We start from the raw sequence: 24,872 nt of genomic DNA, 5'->3' as shown, positions 1-24,872 counted from the left end.
CATATGTGACTGATACTTTAAAGAACTTGACTGGCTGGGTTGAAGGCTATAAGGTCTCCACCTTTGAGGGTATGATATGTCTTGCGATGCTTGAACATATTTTTGCATCTTGTTCCCCTGAGCTTAAGCAGCATTTGGCAGATTCAAATGAGTTAGATCCTAAGAAGCTGGCCATAGCAGCAGATTTGTGGGTGTCACATAGAGTGTCCCTTAAGGACAAGACTCATCCTAGTAAGCAGGAGGAGGGGAAAAAGTACAAAGATATGGAGGGTGGGGGATCTGATAAAACGTCCTCTCAAAAGAGCCACAAAAAGAACTTTTAGGGTTAAGTCACAAGAGAATGCACAGCGTAGTGGAGGCAATCCTCCGAAACAGAACTGGGAGTGATTTGTCAGTGTCCTTTACTCTGTGTGCTCATTGAGGTCTTTCAGTCACACTCACACCTCCTGAGGCCTAGTCTTGATCGCTGCCAATGATACCTTGATTGGTCTGTCTTGTCCAGGTTACCCTGTTACAAGAAACTAGGCTGGCCTTCTGAACCTCTGCCCATCAAGTCAGAGTTCAGAGATCTGTCTTAACACCCGTGCCCACAACATACTGGCGACAACGGGACGTCCTCCATGCCCCTGCTGCCGATCATCTGGACACTCCGGTGGCTACGGATTGTTTGGATTTGATGCCACCTGCTGGCCACTGGCGCAACTACAGGACCCAAACAGTAAGCACAGATCAAATTCCTTTGGTGCTATTCCTTTCAGTTACATGGGGAACCAGTGAAGAATGCCTAGGAGTGCCTGCTGGTTCAAGATTTTTTCCTTGTGTGCTTGCCAGGATATTTCCTGGTGCGCTGGCTATTTCGAGGAGTGTGACAAATCAACATCTGGGGCACCAGTGATGAATATCAGTTTCTAAACCATCAATCAGCCCCACACCCGTACCAATGTTGGTAACGTGGACGAACGGCAGGCTCATCTCAGCAAGGTTGTGGATCGTTGGTTAGTTGCAACACAGCGAAAATACAATTATTACCCAATGATAAAAGGGACTGTCCAGTTAAGGTTGTATACAAATATCTACTTTATTATTACTACAACAGACAGATCTAGCACACTACAAAATACAACCCACCCTGTAAAGGAAGACAGAGGACAGACAGTTTCACGAAGGAAAGGGATGCACTCTGGAGACTGACAGGAGGGTAGTTGGTAAAGTAAGCAGTAGTACTGTTCAAGGTTATTTGGTTTCAGCACCAAGGGGCAAAGGCTCGTAACTGTCTCTAGGGGCCTTCGAAGAAGGACCATAGGGGCTGAACCACAATGTACCTTGCAGCTCCTTAGACAGAATTTACGAAGGGAGACAGCTGCGGGTATCTGGCGGCAGGCAGTTCGGCAAGCGAGGCTGGACGAACGGCTGCAGGCTGCCCTACTTGGTGGCTCAGGGTCAAGAAACCTCGTCTCTGCTGGTTGGCGGATCTGGAACGCTGGTCGAGGTGTCTTGGACGGCTTGAGTGACTGCAGCGTGACAACAGTAAGCGGTGCAGCGGGTTGCGGTTCGAGGACTCAACTGTCTCAAAAATGTCCTTAAAAGATGGACGCTGGTTGATGCATGTGTGGCACTCCTCCTAGCTTCTTCGCAGAGCTTGTGTCATCTTTTCAAGGTAGACGGTAACAAGCTGAGGAGGGTGTTTGCAGGCAACGGACTTGTCCTTAGTTCAGATACTCTCTGGCACTTACCACCTAATAAGCTTGCTGGCAGGACCTAGCAGGGCACGCTGTGTGCTGGCTGGGTACCGGTTCTGGAGCTGCTGGACGGGTCGTCTGAGGTATCTCCCTCTGTTCCCTGTTCTTTCGAAGTCGTAGGATGAACCGCTAAGTGAGGGGTTCAGCCCTCTTTTAAAAGCCAAATGGGCCACAGTGATTGGTGCAGCCTATCTTAATGAACCAATTCTGGGACCCCACCAACAATCTTCTGTTATGCATGAGGTCAGGACCAGAGTGCTCTGCAACAGGGAAGGTAAGGGGTGACAGCATATACCCATCTTCCTGTCTGTTGTAAATCAAAGTGTCTCTCTGGTTAACTGAGTCCTCTGTGACTTGATTAAAGCGCAGGTCTCCCTTGAGGTTTGTGATTAGAGCAGACTTCCTGTCCCCCTCAAATCACATACTTCCCCTCTCTGAAAGGTGTCCCTCTGCAGGGGTACCTACGGTAACTGATGGACCCAGACATGCCATTCACTGCCCTTCATACAGAGGGGTGGGAACTAGCTTTAAGTGACACATTGAATACCAAAGGGGTGTTAGCCCCGCTTTCCTCTTGTCTTGTTCGGCAACCAAGCTCCTTCAGGCTTGCCTCAATTATCTCTCACTAGTATGCACTGCCACCAGCTGGATTAGACAATGGGAAAGCAGATCCATGGAGCCTTTGATATTTTAATTAGGCTGCCCATGGCCGGAGGCAGGTGTGCCTTCTCCCTTCTGGAGATGCTTTGATGTACTCATGGCTGTCACATTCCAGTTGAACATGACAGGGGAGGACAGCGCCTGTAGTCTGCGTCCTTCCAGAGTAAACGTGACTATTTGTTTTGTGCAGTGAGCAGAGAAAATGTGTGCGGAATGGCCTCACACATTTTCGGAGGTTGATCTCCCATCATTCATTTTCATTAAAAAATTAAAAAAAGCCCCGGTGAGCACACACTCCCTGTGCGGATGGTCAAATTCCTCACAAGGAGACGGTCAGGAATTGCAGTAGTTAAATTATGAAAGGAGAACTTATGCCCTGAATAACCTCATGTGCCACCTGCGGCACAGGGAGCTTCAATTTGTTTTATGGGTCACATGCAACATTTTCTCAGTAATTTTGACGGTGCTTATGGATGATTTTGGTTTGTGAAGATTGGAGCTGCAACTAGTCAATTGTAACAGAATGGAGGCAACAATACAGGCACCACCTGCATTTCAACCTCCGCCTGCTGAGCCATCCATTGTGTGGGTCCAATGGAAGAACATTTTTCGACACCTACCTGACTGCAATTGGTGGGAAGGGATTTGACCCAGAGAGGAAGCAAGCCATTCTCAACTGCTTGGGAGTGGAAGGGCGAAGGATCTTCTAAACCTTGCCTATCATTCCTGTTGGTGATGGGCAAGCTGACGCCCCAGATGTTTATCAAGCCACAGGGCATGCTCTGCTTGCACAATTTGGTCCTTGTATTAATGCTGTCATTGAACGCCATTTGTTTTTCTCACGCTCGCAGCAGCCAGGGGAGAAAGTGAACATGTTTGTGGCATCCCTGAGAGGATTAACACAAAATTGTGAATTTGGAGTGCTTACCGACAGCCTGGTACGTGACCAGATAGCCAGATGCACCGAGGACAAGAAACTGCGAGAGGACCCTGATGGTGAAAGATCCCTCTCTGGATCAGGCCATCGCTATTGCTAAACTGGCTGAGCAGTCTTCAATGTACTCCATGATCTTGAATGCCTCCAGCGGGAAAGTGAACACTGTTGCAAGCAAGCCTGTTAAGCGGTTGGAGCCACAGCCTTGCCCACCCAACCAGATCAGTTCTTCTCAAGCTCCATGTAACGCTCACCTGGTATCCACGGGGACGTCACTCAGCCTGTTCTGACCTCTACGACCTTGAACCCTTCCCTTGAGTCTACTTGACCGGACACTGGGCCTGAAACACAGGATTGGCAGGGTTTAACTCTCTATTATCTCTGCGTGTTCGAACCCCTTCTTTCCCGGGGTCCAACCCTTACCCTTGGTCCACACCTCACCTTGTTTTCTTGTGCAATGTGCTCTCCATCCTGCTTTCAGCGCAGGGGTGCGTTGATTGATGAGGGCTTGTTGCTGACTAGTTACTTCACTGGTGAGAGTCCGATGGGTAAGTATAAAGAGGCTCTATGAACAGTTCTCTAATTCTCGTTCCTTTCCTTCCTCAGATGATGGCCCGTGTCCGGGGATGACGGCGTACTGCTTGAGGTGAGTAACACTGAAGGTTAGTGAGGGCGCAATGCGCAATGCAACCTCTTCGTACTTGTATTGAACAGAGTTTGTTTTTCTGTCTTTTAGGTGCTGCAATGTTTTCAGCGTGGACGCCAGTTAAGAAGAAGAAACGCAGTGAGTAAGCGCAATATGTGGTGCCTCTGAATGCTTTCCCAAGCTAACCTGGTGTTTCTTTTCACACTTGTAGATGGATGAGAAGCTCGGAGATGAAGTTTCCCCAGAATGGCTTGCATTCAGGTAAGCATTTGAATCTAGTACAGTCTTTAAAGTAAGCGAAGGTTTTCAGACTGCTTACTAATGTCTTCTTTCTGCTCTTTTCCCTTTTTCTTAGGAAGCGGTGTGCCGGGAAGAAAATGACACCGCCGAAGGAGTCCGCAGAACTGAAGGAGCGATGGAAGATGGCCTGATGCTCCGCAAGGTAAGGCAATTCCCAATGGTGTTCTTGTTCTTGCAGGTGCTGAGCGCAGATGAAAGATGTAGGGCTTCTGGAGACCGATCCGAACAGGGTGAGTGTCATGCTGCAGGTGCCGAGAAACGCAAAGCGTGGTTCTCGGCCTGGGCGTGGCTTAAATAGTCTCTGGGTATCCCAGGTGTCTCTGGGCTGAACCACACCCAAAAAGCTAGACTGCATATGCAGTTCTAGGAACCGGAACAAGTGGAGGCATCCATCTTGTCCCACCTATGCACTACAAGTCCAATGCTCACTGCCATCCTATGGTAGTGTGTGTATCTGGTGCCAAAGGCGTCAAGTCTGACTCCAAGTGGGTCTTTGGAATCATGACAGCACTCCCCCCCAAAGTCCCCCTCAAGGTGGCTCTTCTATCGGGTACTGGTTTGGTTGGATGGTTTTGATGAAATCTTCTAAGCAAGCGAGGTGCATGGATGTACTCACAAGGTTCCCATGTCCTGTCTTGTGGACCATACCCCTTCCAGTCTACTAAGTAGTATAGATTGGATTTGACATACTTAGAATCCAGGATGTCCTTGACTTCGAATTCTGGCTCCCCGGCGACTACTACTGGCTGTGGTGGCGTTGCCATGTGGGTCCCAGGTTGAACAGGTTTAAGGAGAGACACGTGGAACACAGGATAAATCTGCATGTTTGATGGTAAGGCTAGTCTGACCGCCACAGGATTTATCACGGAGGTGACGGTGAATGGACCCACGTATCTTGGACGGAAGGTTTGAGTTCCTTTGATGGGCACGTGTTTAGATACCAGCCAGACTTTGTCTCTAACTTGGTAATTAGGGGCCTTTACTCAGTGTTGATCAGCAAACTTCTTTTGGCGATCCTTAGCTTGAAGTATGTGTTCAGCTGCTCTTTTAAAGGTTTGAGAAATGGTCGTATGTAAGGTTTTGATTGCTGGCATTTCCAGGGTTGTAGGAACGTCTAACTCAGAAGTACTTGGATGCCTGCCATACATGGTATAAAAGGGCGTCTGCCCAGTGCTGGTGTGTAGGGAATTATTATAAGCATATTCAGCTATCCATAATAGGTCTGACCAGCTTCCCTCAGCTTGGTGTAACATGCAGCGCAGGTACTGCTGAAGCTTTTTATTTGTCCTCTCAGTTTGACCATCCGTTTGGGGATGGTGACTGGTGGATAGCCGGATGTCGATCTGGGCCATAGAGCAGCACTTTCTCCAGAAGTTAGATACAAATTGAGTGCCTCGGTCTGGGACCAATATTGAAGGAAACCCATGGAGCCATACGATGCCTTCAAGAAAAACCTTTGCCAGAGTGGAAGCGTTTGGGAGTCCCTTAAGAGGAATGAAGTGTGCCATTTTAGAAAACAGGTCCACGACCACAAGAATAGTGTTAAATCCTTGACTGGATGGTAAGTCAGTAATAAAATCGAGGGACAACGTGTGCCAAGGTGCTGGTGGGATTTCCAATGGTTGTAAAAGCCCAGCCGGTTTCTGCTTGGAAGACTTGTTTTGAGCACACACTCCACAAGATAGGATAAATTGGATAATGTCTTTACGCCACGTGGGCCACCAATAATTTCGTTTCACCGTGGCCAGGGTTTTAGCGATTCCGGGATGGCCTTCGATCAAGGAATCATGATAACCGGACATGACTTGTTCTCGTAGTTCTTGGTTTGGCAAGAATAAACGGTTCCTGAAGTAGGGCGACTGGTCTTTTATCATTTAATGTTCTCCTTGTGCACTCCACGCTTGTGATTGCTCCAGACTCATTAAGTTTTGGATTTCTTCATGTAATTCCTTCTGAGTTATGGTTGCTGTGATTCCTAGAAGTTTGTCGCTCGGGATGATTGCTATTGGGTCAGGGGTCTGATACCCTTGCTCTTCCACACCCATACGGGAAAGGGCATCGGCTTTCCCGTTTTTTTACCCCTGGTCGGAATGTGATCACGTAGTCATACTCGGCAAAAAAAAAGAGCCCAGCGTAGTTGTCGTGAGGATTGAGCCTTTGCCGTTTTTAGGTACTGGAGGTTCTGGTGGTCAGTAATTACGGTGATTGTGTGTCTGGCGCCCAAGAGGTAGTGCCGCCAGGCCTTAAAGGCTGACTTAATGGCCAGGAGTTCTTTGTCTGTGATAGCGTAATTGAGTTCGGGGGGTGTGAATTTACGCGACCAGAAGGCAACAGGGTGTAACTGGCCCGTTTTGGGGTCCTTTTGTGAGAGGACGGCTCCCATAGCCATACTCGAGGCATCCGTTTCCACTAGGTATGGGAGATCAGGGCGAGGGTGGCGTAGAATTGGGGCAGAAGTGAATCTTGCCTTGAGCTCCTGGAAAGCCTCTTCGGCTTCTGTTGTCCACTGGAACATTTTATTGCATTTCCTTAGCAATGATGTGATGGGATGCACAATTTGCGAAAATCCCGGGATGAACCGGCGGTAGAAGTTTGCGAAACCTAACATGCTTTGGACCCCCTTGAATGAAGTTGGGGATGGCCAGTTCAGGATTGCATCTACCTTGTCTACATCCATTCGGATTCCATTTGGACGGAGGATGAAGCCCAGGAATTCTACTTCGGAGACGTGAAATGAGCACTTTTCGAGCTTGGCGTGGAGCTGGTGTTGACAGAGTTTATCCAACACGGATCGGACGTGTTTAACTTGGTCCTGCTTTGATGCGGAATATACTAGGATATCGTCAATGTACACTAGAGCACAGACATCAATTAATTGTCGTGGGACATCGTTCATGAAGTATTGAAATGCTGCAGGCGCATTGCGAAGGCCAAAGGGCATTACTTAATATTCGTACAAGCCATACTTTGTGTGAAAAGCGGGTTTCCATTCGTCCCCCTTTTTCACACGAACGAGATGATAGGCACCTCTCAGGTCTAGTTTTGTGTAGATTTGGGCATCTTTGACTTGATCAAGCAATTCAGGGATTAGCGGCAGAGGGTAACGGTTTTTCACGGTAATCTGGTTCAGTGCGCGATAGTCGATGCACGTTCTCAAGTCCCCCTCCTTCTTCAGTACGAAGAATAGAAGACTGGCTGCTAGAGACTTCGAGGGACGGATGAACCCGTTGGCCAGGTATTGGTCGAGATAAGCTTTGAGGTGCTGGTTTTCTGGTTCCGTGAGTGCGTAGATTCGTCCACAAGGGATTTGTGCGCCGGGTATCCTGTCGTTTTGGCAATCGTATGGTCTGTGCGGTGGTAGGGTATTAGTCTGTTCTTTCTGAAAGACATCTTGAAAGTCCTGATATTTGCTTGGTAGGGTGCCGATTGCCACTGTCGCAAGCGTGCAGGTTCTGGTGTTTATTGGTTGTTTCCCTTGGCGATAACATGTGTGGGCGCAATTCTCGGAAAAGGACAATTCTTTTGCTCGCCAATCGATTCGAGGATTGTGAGCTACCAACCATGGCATTCCTAAAATCAACCGAACTGTGGTGCCTTAATGAGGTTGAAAATGATAGATTCTTGGTGTCCATCCTGGCACAGAAGGGTTAAAGCTGCAGTGCATTGGGATACTGGACCAGAAGCTATTTCCGTGCCATCAACAGTGGTAACAGGGTCGGTGGTTGACTTAGGGCATGAACGGAAGCCCCATCTTTGCCGCAAGATCCTGATCAATGTAATTCCTAACGGATCCACTGTCTATGTACGCTCTTACTGCGTGCATCCGAGATGGTTGTTGGTGGTTGATCAAGACCACAGATAGTGCAAAATGGGAGGTCTGTAGTTCACTTTCTTCGCTCCACAAGTGGACCCCTACACTTGCCGGGCTTGGGAGTTTTCCGATTCCTTGATGGTGTCTTCCTTGTCCGTGGCCCCTACCGTCCTCCTCAGTGGCTTCACAGGGCACTCTTTAAGGAAATGACCTGACCTTCCACAGTATAGAGATAACTGCTGCTGTCTCCTTTTATCCCTTACCGCTTTAGTCAAGGGGGATTGGACCCCCACGATTTGCATTGGTTCTCCTGAGCCTTCCGTTGTTCGGGAAACATTGTCTTTTGAACGCACATACATAGGGCGAGGGTCTGGTCTGGTTCGATCTGCTCTCCGATCTTGCAACCTATGATCCAGTTGAACAACAAGGTCAATTAATTCAGAGCAGTTTTTCGGGGGGTTCACTACTTGTGCAAGAACATCCTTGAGCTCCCCCCGCAAGCCCTGATGAAATAACGTGGTTCTTTTCTCCTCAGGCCATTCTGCTTCAACTACGAGTCTATTGAACGTGGCTATGTATGTTAATAGGTCTTGATTCCCTTGACGTAGGGACAGAAGTTCGTTGTCTAATGCCTGCCCATGAGTACGACGGGCGAACAGCTTTTCCATCTCCTGCTGAAAGCCTCTGAAATCATGCAGCAAAGGATTGTCTTGGGCGACGAAGGGTATAGACCAGTCCGCGGCACTTCCGCTCAGGTAGGATAGCACAAAAGCGACCCGGGATTGGTCATTCAGAAAAGCCCCTGGTCTACAAAGGAAGTGCAGGCGGCACTGATTCATGAACGTTGCAAATCTCTTGGGATCCCCTGTAAATCGTTCGGGTGGGGCCAAAGGAACTGCCCCCGGAAGGGTTATCTGAACAGGGTTGGCTGATGGTGGCTGATGGTGCAGGCATTTAGGGCACGTTTCCCGGCAATGGTGCATACCCCGCTTGTGACTGGAGAAGTTGCCGGCTTAGATCATCAGTGCGTTCTTTGGCTACTATCAACTCCCTTCTCAGGGTGTTGTTCTCCTGCCTGGCTGCATGTACTTCGGAACCTAGCTGCCCCAACATGTAGGCTAACTGATCAGTTTCTGATGTTTCCATGACACCCAGGTGGATTTTGGTGTGAGGCTTTGCGTTCTGTAACGCTCACCTAGTATCCACGGTGATGTCACTCAGCCTGTTCTGACCTCTACGACCTCAAACCCTTCCCTGGAGTCTACTCGACCGGAGACTGGGCCTGAAACACAGGATTGGCAGGGTTTAACTCTCTAATGTCTCTGTGTGCTCGAACCTCTTCTTTCCCGGGGTCCAACCCTTACCCTTGGTCCACACCTCACCTTATTTTCTTGTGCAGTGTGCTCTCCGTCCTGCTTTCAGCGCAGGGGTGCGTTGATTGATGCAGGCTCGCTGCTACATAGTTACTTCACTGGCGAGAGTCTGACGGGTAAGTATAAAGAGTCTCTATGAACAGTTCTCTAATTCTCGTTCCTTTCCTTCCTCAGATGATGGCCGGCGTCCGGGGATAACGGCGTGCTGCTTGAGGTGAGTAACACTGAAGGTTAGTGAGGGCGCGATGCGCGGTGCAACCTCTTCGTACTTGTATTGAACAGAGTTCGTTTTTCTGTGTCTTTAAGGTGCCGCAATGCTTTCAGCGCGGACGCCAGTTAAGAAGAAGAAATGCGATGAGTAAGCGCAATATGTGGCGCCTCTGAATGCTTTCCCAAGCTAACCTGGTGTTTCTTTTCACACTTGCAGATGGATGAGAAGCTCCGGAGATGAAGTTTCCCCAGAATGGCTTGGATTCAGGTAAGTGTTTGAATCTAGTACAGTCTTTAAAGCAAGCGAAGGTTTGCAGAATGCTTACTAATGTCTTCTTTCTGCTCTTTTCCCTTTTTCATAGGAAGTGGCGTGCTGAGAAGAAAATGACACCGCCGAAGGAGCCCGCAGAACTGAAGGAGCGATGGAAGATGGCTGGATGCTCCGCAAGGTAAGGCAATTCCCAATGGTGTTCTTGTTCTTGCAGGTGCTGAGCGCAGATGAAAGATGTAGGGCTTCTGGAGACCGATCCGAACACGGTGAGTGCCAGGCTGCAGGTGCAGAGAAACGCAAAGCGTGCTTCTCGGCCTGGGCGTGGCTTAAATAGTCTCTGGGTATCCCAGGCGTCTCTGGGCTGAACCACAGCCAAAAAGCTAGACTGCATATGCAGTTCTAGGAACCGGAACAAGAGGGGCATCCATCTTGTCTCACCTATGCACTATAAGTCCAATGCTCACTGCCATCCTATTCTAGTGTGTGTATCTGGTATCACAGGCGCCAAGTCTGACTCCAAGTGGGTCTTTGGAGGGATGGAGAGGCCCTTAAGGGCCATGTAGATGAGCGTGGCCTGATTCCAGCCTGACATTTTGGAGGGCTGGAGACATGGGGGGCAGGAATCATGACACTCCCCGACCACAGGGTCCCAGAGTGAACATTATGCGTTTCGCCTATGGTGAGGGGGACCACATCTCCACCAGCCCACGCTGTCCTACCAGGGGGGCAACATGTGCCATGTGCGACAAGAAGGAGCAAATGGAGAATGTGTGCAGGAGCTGGGGAGATGCATTGAGGAGGAAGACAACCTGTTTCAAGAGGGTGTGAATAATCTGCTCATTGCCAGTGTAGATGGGGAGGGCGTGAATGCTCTTTGGTGCAAAGTGAAAGTCGATGGGCACAAGTTGAGGGCGTTGGATGACTCCGGTTCGAAAGTACACAGTTGTAGGGGCGGATGTTGTACACACACTAGGCGAATTGGACCTTGCTGACATATGTCCTAAAGTATACGGGGGCTCACCGATTCACATTTTGGGGTCAAAATCTGCCGAGATTGCATTCAAGGGTAGAGTGATGAGAGCGGTTTTGTATGTAGCGGACAAAGGGATGCCGCTACTGAGTTGGAGGCATCAAAAGGGGCTAGGTATGGTCCTCAACCCCAATGCTCTGCAACCAGTTATGTTTGTGGGGAATGATTGGAGTGGTCATTTTCATAATGTGTTTGCCAATCATCTTTGTTGTCTGAAGGGGTTCCGTCACAAGTTAATTTTGTAAAGGGGAGCAAAACCTTTGGTACACAAAGTTTGTTCTGTTCCCCTGTTACTGAGGGAGGAACTTAAGGCTGAGCTCGACAAGTTGTGCTTGAATTACGTCATTGAACGTATTGAAGCTGTTGAGTGGGTGTCCCCTGTGGTTATTGCAATAAAGGGGCACAGAAATATTAGGATGGGTGGACCTTAAATCACTCAACAATAACATCTAGGTAGATCGACATCCTCTACACAAGGTGCAAGAAATGATTACCCTTCTGCACGGTGCCAAGTACTTTTCCCCAATTGATTTATCTATCACCTTTCACCAGATTGTATTGCACCCAGATTCTAGATCTTGTTTGTCACACCGTTTGGTGCTCACAGGTTTAAAAGGATGCCATTTGGGTTGGCGTCCGCCATGGCCATCTTTCAAAGAGTTATGGAGAGGTTGTTTGGGTTGACCTTTATAAAGTGCTTTCAGGATGACATCTTGGTGTTTGCTCCTGATTCTGTACGTCATGAAGAGTATGAGTGTGAGGTATTGAAGATTTTGGACCAAGCTGGTCTCACTGTCAAGAAAGAAAAGTGTTGGTTTTGCAGTACGGAAGTGTCATATCTTGGGCATGTCATTGATTGGCAGGGCATCAGGCCCAAGGTTGAGTTGGTGGAGGCAGTGTTGAAGGCACCAGCGCCTCAGGACAAGGATGCGTTGAAAGCGTTTTTAGGATATGTGGAGTATTATGCAAAATTTGCAAAAAAGGTTTGCAACCAGTTGTGCCTTTTTGCTGCAACTTTTAAAGGAAAATGCCAAGAGTGCCAGGAGGCATTCTAGTGCATCAACAGCAGTATTACGAGTGACCCCACCCTCAGCATGTTTAATCTGTGTTGTAAAACCATTCTCATGACAGATGCCACGGCGGTGGGCCTTGGAGCTGCTCTTATTCAGGTTCAGGAATGCAGAGAATGTGTAATAGCATTTGCTTCCAGGGCCTTGCAGGGTCCAGAAAGAGACTATTCTACAGTTGAGAGATAAACTCTGGGATGTTTTTGGGCGGTCAACCACTTCAGGTTCTTTTTGTGGGGTGTACCTTTTGTTTTAAAAAATGATCACAAACCTTTGGCCCATGCATTGAATGGGAGAAATGTAGGAGCATCCCCAAGGATTAATCGTTGGGCCCTTGTGCTGCAAGAGTGCAACTTTACAATTGTCTATGTTCCAGGCTCGAAGAATGTTGTAGCAGATTGTCTTTCTCGTCGTCCTCTTGAAGGGGGAGAGCAGATTGGTGAGGAAGGCTGGTCCATGATTGCGGCTATTGGTCAGAATGAGGTGTTGGATTTGGCTAGGTGGCGCATAGAGAGTGAGGCAGACGAGGAGATGGCCAAGGTCTGTCAATTTTTGAAGGATGTTTGGCCAGAGCAGATGGTTGGTGTGTGCACGCAATTTGATAAGGTTAAAGGAGAGCTGTGGAAGGATGGTGAAGTTTTGTACAGAGGTGAGAAGATTGTTCCTCCAAAGGGCACGAGGAGTATCATTTTGGAAATCGCTCACAGAGGTCACCTAGGAAGGGATATGACCAAAAAGAAGGTGAGAGAAACATATTGGTGGCCGTACATGAATAGGGAAGCAGAGTTTTTGGTTAAAAATTATATGCCATGTGCATCAAGTGATAAGTCACATGTGGTGACAGGACTTCTTTTGTGTCCCATTAAATTTCTGGCCAAGCCCTGGGAGAGAGTAGTGCTGGATATAGTTGGTCCCTTGCTTAAGCGTTATCAAGGGAAGAGATTCATGTTTGTGCTTATGGACTATCATTCTAAGTAGCCTTGTGTAGGGTGGTCAGATGACATTACTGCCAGGTTAGTGGTGGAGTTCCTGGATGCTATTTTCAGGGTGGCAGTTTAACCATGTCCAGTGTGGTGGCTGGACATGGTTATTTGAAGGGAGCGGCAGTTCGTCATGAGACTACAGCCTTGTACTGTTCATGCCAGAATGGCATGGTGGAGCGTTTCAACAGGGTGGTGAAAGGGACGCTTCAACTGGCCAAAATGTCTGATTTGGATGTGGTGAGTTTAATTCAGGATATGTTCTGGGCTTACAGAACCACACCCCATTCCACTACAGGTGTTACGCCTTTTGTAGCATTGAGGGGTAGTAGAGCTGACCCCGGAATGGCTGGGGCAGGGAAATGCCAGGAGAGGTATAAGCGGTTGTATGATAGTAGGAAGTGTGTGTAATACACCATTTGTGGCTGGTGATTTTGACCGGGTGAGGGGTGTAGTCACCCTATATTTGTCTGCTCCTAGGAGGATTTGCAGGGTCCTACGTACAGTTGTGGTATTGGAGGATAACACAAAATCCAGTGTACGTCAATTGGTAAAATGTCATGAAATGGAGTGTGGGTCTAGAGGAGTAGTGCCCAAAGACTCCCTACAAGAGTTGCTTGGTGATGGTGGGAATAGTACGAGTGGAGTTGTTGATGTGGGGTCTCGGGAGGAAATTGAGAGGAGTAATAATGACCCCTCACTTGAGAGTGATGATGTAGGAGGACAGAGTGTAGATTGTGCAGAGGGAGAAGTGATGAGGAAAAGTTCTCGGGAAGGATCATCGGAAGGGCAGGATGAGACCGACCTGCAAAGAAGTGATGAGCCGAAGATCAGGCAAGAGGAAGGTGGTGAACAAATCCAGCGACTGCCTATCAAGTTCAAAGACTATGTGTTGAGTTGGTTTAATTAAGGGGGAAGGTGTGTACAGGGATCTTCCAGACACGAGCCTGTCCTGTGAAGGCTTGTGGGTGTCTGCTGCCGCGCTCAAGGAACAGGTCGCGCAGAAGCATCCTTTGAATGCCTCTGTGATGCGCTTGCTCAGGAGACCATCAGAGAGACGGTTGCTTCCTCGGATGAGGGTGTGGATCCCATGTTGGGAGCAGGTTACCCCTAAACCTACCTACTGGCTCCTTTCTTATCCCGTTTCCCTGGCCACCCGTGCTCACAACACAATCCTATGCGAAAAATACATTCTCCCGATTGCTGTGGTGAAACCTCCCTCTCAGGGGCTCCCGAATGTTGGCATGTCTTCGTAAATCAATGGGCTTTCTGTTATGTCTGAGTCTTGCTTCCTGTTTGTTGGTATGTATGCTTGTGTCTATGATAGAATGTTATGAGTGGAGTGTGTTTGTGTTGCACAGTGTTCAGTTGGGACCTGAAGCTTAACGGACGAGGGGGCAGGTGGATGTCTCCCCCTGCCTATCTACTCAACTTATTTCCTCCATATGTACTTAGCTTATGTATTAATCCAGTAAAGTCTTGCTATACCTACATGCGGCTCGGTGCACTTATTTCACCCCAGAGCACATCTTATCACTTCCATCCGCCAAAAATCAAATTGGGTGTTTTCACTTGCCTGGGCTTCACAAAAGGTTGACAGCTTGGCATACAGCACAACGTTTGATGCTGCTGCACGATAGAACTGCCTCAAAGAGATCCAGGAGGCAAAGGTAGTGGGTGTTATGGTTCTAGGATTGTTATGGCCATTAGCGGTGAACGGGTTGGGTTCGACCTAAAACGAAAACACAAGTTGTGTTGTGTGTCCCTCCTCACACATCCCATCTTTCTGCGCTCCAATGCAGTAATTATTTAGACGTAAAACCACAAGATAACGTAATAACTTTCGAAGCGAGGTAAGATGTGCTTCCTTTAGCGTCCTGCATCTGTATGCACGTAAAGACGTAATGATACGGAAGACAGCTGTTAGCGTCGAGCGTGGCGTACAAAGCCCATTCGAGTAAACCAAGACACTATAGCGGCCATCTTGTAATTACTCATGTTTCAAAGTACCATAGGCAAGGCATATACATCTCATCTTTAAATCATGGTAAACAAACGTTTAGGTATATTTAATTTTGAAAGTATACATTACTGTAATTGTTCTTATCTACTTTGAGGATTTTAATTAAAACATAGATATTCATTTTAATGAGTACGAGAGAGTACCTCGACTGTGAAATTGATAAATATTGATGTGCTACTATGTTCATTTGCGCTCAACGGAAAGAAACTCTAGTCTACTGGGACCGCTGAGTTCCTTTTGCAAGACGGGTTTTAGCGTAGTTGTCCTTTCCGTGTTTCCACTGCTGCCCTGTGGGCGGTGCTAGGTAGTGTTTAGGTTTTTGCTCATGCTAGGGTTGCCCTCGTCAATCTTTTCGCCTAGCATCTTCTACCTTTTCATTTGCAATTTTTGTGTCCCAAGGCCCTTGCGTGTCCTGTCCTTGCTGGTCGTCATGGGGAAAGGCGATTTCCTCAGTCCTAAATCCATAGCCAACCGCATTAAGTCGAAGGGGCTGCAAAAGTTGCGTTGGTACTGCCAGATGTGCCAGAAGCAGTGCAGGGACGAGGTGAGAGGGTAGGGAGTATGGGACTGGGGGTGGGTGGGGACTGTTCGCTTATATCCGAGCTCTCATGTCTAATTGAGCTCATCAAACGCTATCCATGCCTTTACTAGGGGCACCCTGTGAAGTCCATTGAGTACGGTTTGAAGGGGATGCACAATGCACATTCATCTTGCTTAATATAGTACTCTATCTCCCATGGAATAAGATTATAAGAAATTCGAAACCACCAAGGCTAAAGCTAATTTCATAGAAATGAGTTTAATGAGCTTGATTTGTACCTATTACCCCCAACTCCCCCATACAGATCTCTAACATTGAGACATTTGCTCTCCTGAAGGGGGTATGACACGATTGAATAGGAAGTGCTTTATGGTGTTGTTCTGTATGGTTATCATAGAAGGGTAATGCGAAAAGCTAAGGAAGTAATTAACACACCAGACATTTGCCCTTCAATAGAACTGCGCAATCATATCCACACCCCATTCTCGATTACAAACCACCCTCTCACAATGTATAAAAACATTGCGACTCAGATCACGCACTCCCAAACGTTCACAAGCACTCGCTCAAAGCAACAACCGCTCTCACCTTACATCCTCTTTTCTCCGTGTTAAACACTCAACATTCCCAGGTTCCTTTTTAACCAAACACTGAACTATGTGGTAACCATTGCAGTATGCGTCAGTCCTTACACCTTGCTTCACGTTCTGCTATGTGCCTAACATTTCCCAACAACGGAAGTTTGATAGTGTTTATGCAGAAAAAGGAATTGTTACACAATGTTGTTTTCTACGGTATAAGATGACTCACCTTCTGGTCTCGTAACCTTTGCTGAATGGGGCTGCCTTGGTTAGTTGTTTCGAGGGTGAGCTGCTCATTTCGATCCATCTTTAGGCTTTTAATACTACCTTTGTATGTTAACGTACATTTTGGTAGTCAGTGCCTTCTGGAGGTACAGTATAATAGGTGGTTTAAATTGCTAAAAGGTATCCGTGATCATAGTAGTCTCGCCCATCAAATGGGTGATCTCATTAATTTGCTTCAATTTTATGGTATTTCATGGGATGCAAACAGTGAATTGTATGCATTTAAACATTCTCATGGGGGACCATTACAGAACTATCTCCGAAAAGCAGAGGGGACCAATGCTACTTAATATAATATCATGGAACGGTGGGGGGCGGGACTAAATAACCCCATCAAAATACAAAAAAACCCTATTACACGTTCTTAGTAAGGCACCATCTAAGGTGTTTATTACTCACACATAATCTGATTCAGAAGGAAGATGGCTACCCTGGTCAGTGCTAATCAATGACAACAAATATCACACAATGACATAAAGTGAGTCAAGTTTCTGGAATTCAATAAGTAAAAAAAAAAATCCTTAGCCGATAGTAATTTAATCATAGTAGTAAGATTCTCTGGATGGAAGGCTTACAAATCACTGTTAAAAATGGTAAAGAAACTCCACCTACCTGACATCTGGAGCCTCTGGAACCCAGAGGAATTGGGACTTCACATACTACTCCAGCACTCCCAAGACATGCACAAGTATTGATTTTATTTTTTTAACTGGGAGTCATAGCAGGAATAATATAATTGATACTAAGATAGAACCGATTGTCAGTTGGACCATGCAGCTGTTTCACTGGTAGTGGATGATAATTTTACCATTAACTGCAATAAAAGATGGTGTTAAAGTACAATGCTGCTCAAAAACACAGATTTTATGAATGAAATAATGGCCTTTTAGTTCTTCTCGATTAACCAAACTGAACATGCCAGCATGGAAATAACGTGGTATGCGTTCAAAGCTACACTGAGAGGCGAAATCATTAGAAGAGTTGCAAGTAAAAAGGGAAAATATGAGAGGGAATTGCAGGACTCCTCTATCAACATCAGACAGACAGAGAAACACTTCCAATCAGATAATTCAATATCCACCCTAAAGACTCTGATAAAATCAGAAATTGATTTTAATGAAAAATCAACTATTGCAGCCACATAAACAATGATAAATATTATGGCAAAATAACATGGTGGCTCAAATAAGGCTGCCAGGCTCTTTGCCAGATACGTAAAGGGTAGGAACGAAAAAAAACAAAAATGGACTCCATCAAGAAAAAGCTATGGAAAACACTCACTTTGGCAGAGATAGCACAGGTATTTGTGGATTACTATTGCATACTTTACCCATCCGATACTTCCTTATCTCCCAACTCCGAGGCAGATATACTCCCATTCCTGGACCACATACCAATAAAATAAACAAAAAAAGTAGACCTAAAGAGCTCGAATTACCCGGTCTCAAAGGAAGAAATAATGAATGCAATCTCCTCTATGAAGGAAAAAAAAAACACCAGGGCCTAATGGGAACCCCATAGAATTTTACCAAACCTTCATGAATACCTTAACCCCCAAACTTATAAACTTATATGACCATCTCCGAAACAAAGCACCACCTACTGTAACCTTTGAGGAACCCAACATTCTCGTCTTACCGAGAAGCAACAAAGGTAATACTGACCCAAACAATTACAGACCTATATCATTAATAAATGCAGATTGCAAGATATACGCTAACATTCTTGCCTCATGACTAGAGAAAAACCTACCATTCCTGATTCAAAACAATAACGTCGGCTTCATAAAAGGGAGATACAGCAACACAAACACTAGACTCGTTGGTGACATCATAGCCCCCCTTTCCCTATTCTAGAACCCAGACTTATAATGGCTTTAGATGCTGAAAAAGGGTGTTATCGCTCAGAATGGAATTTTATGTTTAAAGCACTGAGTTGGCATAGGATTGGAGATGCCTTCATCACATCCTCAGAGCCTCAATAACGCACAGACCCACAGAGTCTCATCATTCCCTCTAAAATGAGGCACCAGACAATGATGGCCACTACCCTCACTACTCTATATTCTAGCACTGGAACCAAAAGGCTGTGAATAATTTTTTTATTTTTTTAACCTAGTTCTTTGGTTTTTATCTAGTCTTGTAGCTGACGTTTGGCTGTCTTGCCTCTTTTAGCTATTTTATTTGCTGAGGCTGGTATTTTATTCTTGTACTGTATTTTTATCTGGTTTTTAATTAGTTTTATCCTCTGTATTTTAGTGTCAAGTCTTTTATTGATCTTACAGTTTTTCTGTTGTTTTAAGCTTGTCCTTGGCTGTGATATTTCTATGTTTTTGTGTAGCGCCAGTTTTCCTTTGGACCTAAGGCACTCTACAAATACATAAATAAAGAAATACTGACTCCATCCTACCAGCTGTCAAACTTCAAAGCAGCTGACCTTTGTTTTTGTATATATTTGAGGAACGTCCCTTTTGATCAGCAACGACTCACACTAGCACATTTACAGGTGTCAGATGTCCCCCGATGGGTTCCTGCACAATAGGACAAAGAAGAGAACAAGTGGTGAGACACTTTGAGGTATGGACAAAGCGAGACATAGGCCAGGAACAAAAACATTTGCAAATATAACCAAAACCTAGGAGGCAGGTGCTTCAAACCAAATAGGAGACTGTACAAATATACATCATTGCGTTTTTATGCAGTACTGGTGGGAATTATGTTATTGCAATTTGTATTCCTGCACTGTGGCCATTTTCATGGTGTCCAGGAGTCCTGGGGAGAGGGCAAGGAGAGCTCCCTCTTTGGCAAATAAGTGACATTTTAATGCTTTGAAGAGTTCCTGTCAGCTTCTTCTCCTATGACTAATGTTGGGGTGGTCAGCAAGGGTCCCCTTGATTACGAGGGGCGCATGTTGCACACGCCATATTGTTGATTGGGGGTGGCAGCGAACTGGGCGCTATGTTGCAATGTCATGTATCGAGCATAGTTAATTATGGATGGTATGTTACCTTCTAGTGTTGTTTGTTTGTCTAGAATTGATACATATTAGAGTTGAATGTTCGTAGAAAGATAAAATGTTAAAATTACAAATGGAACATGAACACAATCTACACACAGGGTGCTGTGAAACACATGGAAACTGGGAGACAGAGAGGGTTTCAACGTGCATGCAGAGTGGACCCTACACGCAGGGTGCTGTGAAACACATGGAAACTGGGAGACAGAGAGGGTTTCAACGTGCATGCAGAGTGGACCCTGTACTGAGATGCCGCGGTAAACAAGGAATAACATTTATAAAACACATACATGGAGCTAGCTATATAAGGCACACAGAGAAGAATATGAAAGAAGTTTAATAAGGAGTTTATATAAATCTGCATGCAGTGGGGTTTTGTGAGTTTATTCAGACTTTGCAGTTACACGATGCATTTTAGGCAGCTGGGACATTCTGATTTTTCGGGCCTGGGGGGTTGAAGGAGGAAGATTGAGTCATTCAGTAGATTGTCAACTAGTGCGCAGGGCAAAGGTTTATGGTTTAACAGTTCCAAAAGTAACAGTTGTAATCTTGCTTGTTGCATTGATGTCGCAGAGCGGCAGTTGACCATTTGTTTGGAGCGGCTAAAAATGGGGGCCGAGGCCTGGGTTTCCAGAGTTCAATTGTTTTCACAGGGTGAAACTACAGGCTGTACGTGCTGGAGTAGTGGATGCATAAATTAGAATGTCTTAAGAGGAGGCAGGAGTCTGGGGTGGATGAGATTGCAGTCTGTAGTTCAAAGAAAACCTGTTTGTTCAGCCCTTCCTCGTATTGCTACAATATCCGAGCGGACTATTTGCAAATCACGTTTAAGGTTAAAGGCTCTAGGCCAGTTGTTACTAAGTAATTAATTATGTTGTATGTTCATGCTTCATTGTACCATGATGTTACGACCTACCACGACCAATCCCCTGTAAAGGCGGACTTCGAATATGATCTGAAGATAGTTGTAAAGATTGTTAATGACCAATGAGAAAGAATGCATTTGTAAAAGATGGAAGTTCTTTGTAAATGTTTTGTCCAATCATGTTTGAGGAGTGGGTGTTAGTAAAATATCTGGGAGTGTTTTAACTGTTGCCAAAATATATAGAAAATGTAACAATTGATGTAGTTCTTTGAGACTTGGTTTGGCTTGGTTCCACGGGACTATCCAACTGCTCCCCAGAAACTTTGTATAATAAACCTTACTTTCAGTACAAAACATGTACTTGTTCCTCAGGCAGTTTACATGTTTGGGCGAAGGTAATTGGGGGTCCGCCCTGACACTCTCCAACCAATCCTTTATAGCGTCACTAATAATATGTTTCTTCTGTGAGCACCAAGTTAATGTTTAATTTTGTGTGCTGCATACTAATTGGTTATTAGTGCTGCTGAAAATGCCCATTTTGTACAGTATGTACAAACACTAATTTTTAATAGAAAATCGCGAGCACATTTGTACCCCTACACCTTGGTCCTATGGTCCCTTTACAAAGACTTTCCAAACCCAAGCAACCAATTGTAAGTCCCAAATCCAATAATAAAAAATCAGTCCGAAGAGCCAAAAAGGAATGCACCAGATGTGAGAAAAACAAATGTTTATTACAACACAACCCGGTCAAAAAAATATTCAATATGGCTTCATAAAATGGCTGCATTTATAGTACGACTGAGAGGTGAGGTGACAACCAATGTTAAGGATCATTTTCATATTCCCAGCCTGTGATTGGGCAACGTCATTTCCGCTATAGGTGAATCTATACAATACCTAACCCTATTGGCTTATTCTACCCTCGTGACCATGCCCAGACATCAGTTTATTAATTCATTAGCACTGAGATCATCTTCTGTCTCATGATGTTGATTGGATGCTACTCGCTGTAATTTGTATCCTCTAGACTAAATTGTTGTGAGGTGTTCACAGTGTGGCAACAAATTATAACTTTACATCCTTTTCCAAAGACTTCCTCGGTTGGCACCAACTTACCGTTCCCACCATTATGAACTGTCCATTGATAGTTGAACGTTGTAACTCCTTGTTGGAAACATTACTCGCCTTCCCTTGAACACTTCCTTTCTCATGGTTTCATTGGCTCTGTCTTTGACCTCATGAGCTGGGGCTAGAATGTTTGCATGCTTTATTCTCGTGCAATAATAGTAATGTGTGTATGTATGTATGTGTATATTACACAGCCCGCGGTAGCGGGGGTGAAGTTATGCTTAAGTTGCTAAACTCATAGGAAGAGCACTTTTTCGGTGGCTTATAACTTCGCTCCCCTTGGACAAATCTGCACCAAACTTTGCAAAAGAAGTATATGCTCGGCTCTGAATTGTTTCGCCAAGTTGGGCGAGGTTTCGTGCGGGGGAGCGAAGTTATAGCGGGTCCCTAACATTATTTTTTTCCATAGACTGAATGTGGACAAACTTTGCGCACGGCTACAGGCTGGACGGATTTTCACCAAATTTGCTGCAGGAGCGGGGGCTTGGGTCAGAAAGCGCGCTTTTGTGTGTTTTGTAGAAATCCGACCAGTAATTTTGTTTCAAAGAACTGAAATGCACGTCCCAAAAAATGTGATATCTGGGTCCGTTCTGCGGACCCATTTCCCTGTTGGCTCTGTGACAGAAGTGTCATTGGCTCGCGGTACTGCGTGCTTTCGTAGAAGTTTGGACGCGGCCGGTGGTTGGCTGCAGGGAAACTGAGTGTGCATCAACATTTCTGGGGAAAGCCGCCATGGTGTATTGGAGGAGAGTGTAGCGGCGGAAGGGTATGGAAAATGTACCGTACAGAAAGAAATGTGTTGGCGGAAATAAGGGAGGGACCGGGTGGGCGAATGAGAAGTGGTTCTTGTGACATATATAGGCGAGTACTTTGTGTGGTGATTGGAGGCAGCCGTCGTAACGGCCCCATAGCTTCTGCCGCGACCTGTTTGCAGCGACCTCTTTCCGTGGTGAGTGGTGGCAGGTCAATTGCAGAATGGGAGTGAATTGCACATGACATAGGTTGGGTAGGAGTGCAGGTGGCTGTGCGCTGCAGATAGAATGCGGTAGTTGGGCATATGGTGGCATGTATGGGTGAATGAAGGTGCAGTGGATCTGTGGAAGGATTACACTATTGGGTTCATGGGCGAAGGCCGTAGGGTATTGGGCATGCACTAAAGAGCGTAGGGCTGCAACATACCCGCCGCAGGAACGTATGTTTCACTCTGCATTTAGTGCTTGCATAGTGTGGTGTGTGCAGATTGTTTACATTAGGGCCAGTGTTGCAAACAGAATGTGGGTAGGTTGGCAGTGACACAGTACTTTGTGAATGGAAGTGGGTATGCCCAAAGTAAGTGAAAGAAAGTGCACAGGGGCGCAGGAGAGAGTTTTCTTTGTACATTATGTTAACAGTTGCAATTTGTTCCTGCATAGCTGCATGGCGGTGCGCAGGTTGAGTAGGAGTGATGGTGGCGGTGATGAGTATGTGGATGGTCGTAGTTGGTGACATGCATGGTGGCATTACGTTGCTGTGGGTGTGTTCAAGGCCTAATTGCGACCTGTTTTCGTGAATAGGTGTTTTATGGTGTGGGGGTGTTGGGGTGAAGTACTGCTACTTACGTATGTTATGTATGGGCATAATGTTCGCGGCCCACATGGGCGTTATGTTAACTGTTGCGATTTGTTGCTGCATACCGCCATGGCAGTGTGCAGGTTGGGTAGGAGTGCTGGTGGCAGTGGTGTGTATGTGGATTGTCGTAGTTGCTGACATGGTGACATGCATGGTGGCATTACGTTGCTGTGGGTGTGTTTCCAGGCCTAGACTATTGGGTACGGCCTACGGCCATGCACTCAAGAGCCTAGGCCTTGAGGACACCCACAGCAGTAATGCATGTTTGAATGTACACCAGTTAGAGGGTGGTGACATGTAAGGAATGATTGTGGAGCACATTACAGCCTGTTATGATCACCTGGTCTCTGTGGGGGCGTTGGGGCACGGTTGGAGCCTTCTCTGGACTTGACTCCCCTGGATCAGCCTCTTTCCCCAGCTGCTGTAGTGTGTGCTGCTCTGGTTGCTGGCACTGCCCCTGAGAGAAGACGAGAGGCAATTAGAATGCTGCAAATGGATGGTGATTCCCCTTGAACCCTTCGTTCCAGAATGAGGTGAGCATGCGTTTACCCATATAGTCTGACCTGTTTTCTTGTGTGGATGAGCTCTCCGTCCTGCTTCTCATCAGCATGGGTGCCGTTGATGGATCTAGTTGCTTAACTGGTCCGTGTGCAAGGCAGGCCAGACTGGCTGTGACCGAACCACCTTGAAGGTAAGTGTTCGTAACAATGATTATTGTCCGTATCCTTTTGCAATGTCTTTTTCCAATGATTGTCTGTAACCCTTGTAATGTCTTTTCTCTCCCCAATATGTGTGAAGATGGCCACACGGAGTCGCAGTGTTGTACGCGAGTCTGAATGGTGCCAGAGGGGGTTGCGCAGTCCCCACTTAGAAGGTAAGTAGGGTTTCAAGGTTGTACGCAAGGTTTATTTGTTGCGCGCCCAAGCGTAAGGTATTTATACAGTTTCTAACCTCGTATGCTCCTTTTCTCTTGCAGATGAGGAGCGACGATCCAAAGACCTGCCGGCGATTGCTGGATGGATGGATCCTTGAGAATGCTGGGCAAGAAGAAGACTCCTGCGTAGCTAGATGCTCGTAACAGGTGAGGATGCTTTCCGACTCCGATGACAAGGGGAATCGGGTAAGATGCGATGCGCTGCAGGCGATGGTATTGCAGAGACAGGTAAGATGTGCGCTGAAGATGCAGTGTTGGAATCAGATCAGCTGTGCTTCAAGCAATGGTGTGGCTGGAGTCAGGTAGGTGCGCACTGAAGAAGTTCAGGAACCTGATGAGTTGCGTGCTGAGATGATGAGCTGGAAACAGGTAAGGGCGCTTCAGGCGGCGGTAAGCGTTACGCTGCAGAAAGCAGACTAACGCAAAGCGCTTGCATGCGGGTGGGGCTGGCTTAAATAGCCTGGCCCCAGCCACTCCCCTTAGCCCCGCTTGTGGCTCCACCTTGCCCCTCCCACAGACTTCTGCACATGCCCTCCAATGTTTCTTAATGGCCACGCGCGGCCAGGATGCACGTGCCCTAGACACAAAGTGTGCAGAGCACACTTTCTTATGACTGGGTCCATTTGGACCCTTTGGGTGATAAAGGTAGTGGCCCTTGACTAGTGGCCATGACACAGCCGTTATAGGCCAGTGTTGCAAACAGAATGTTGGTAGGTTGTCAGTGGCACAATACTTTGTGAATGGAATTGGGTACGTCCATAGTATGTGATTGAAAGTGCACAGGGATGCAGGAGAGAGTGTTTTGTTTGTACATTATTGTAACTGTTGCAATTTGTTGCTGCATAGCTCCATGGCAGTGCACTGTGGT

General features: G+C 46.5%; 1 protein-coding gene across 1 annotated transcript in view; it reads left to right on the top strand.

The window, feature by feature from the left end:
• The first annotated feature begins 15,323 nt into the window (after nt 1–15,323).
• Nucleotides 15,324–24,872, top strand: part of KIN (Kin17 DNA and RNA binding protein) — a 375,593-nt gene continuing 366,044 nt past the window's right edge. Inside the window, exon 1 of the mRNA XM_069629676.1 lies at nt 15,324–15,588. Within this exon, the coding sequence (XP_069485777.1) occupies nt 15,370–15,588 (219 nt within the window). The 5' untranslated portion in view covers nt 15,324–15,369. The remainder of the gene's footprint in view (nt 15,589–24,872) is intronic.

This window comes from Ambystoma mexicanum, chromosome 12 (genome assembly GCF_040938575.1).
Source record: "Ambystoma mexicanum isolate Mex_15411 chromosome 12, UKY_AmexF1_1, whole genome shotgun sequence".
NCBI lineage: Eukaryota > Metazoa > Chordata > Amphibia > Caudata > Ambystomatidae > Ambystoma > Ambystoma mexicanum.
The sequence above is the reverse complement of the archived record's forward strand: the minus strand, read 5'-3'. Positions and strand labels throughout refer to the sequence as shown.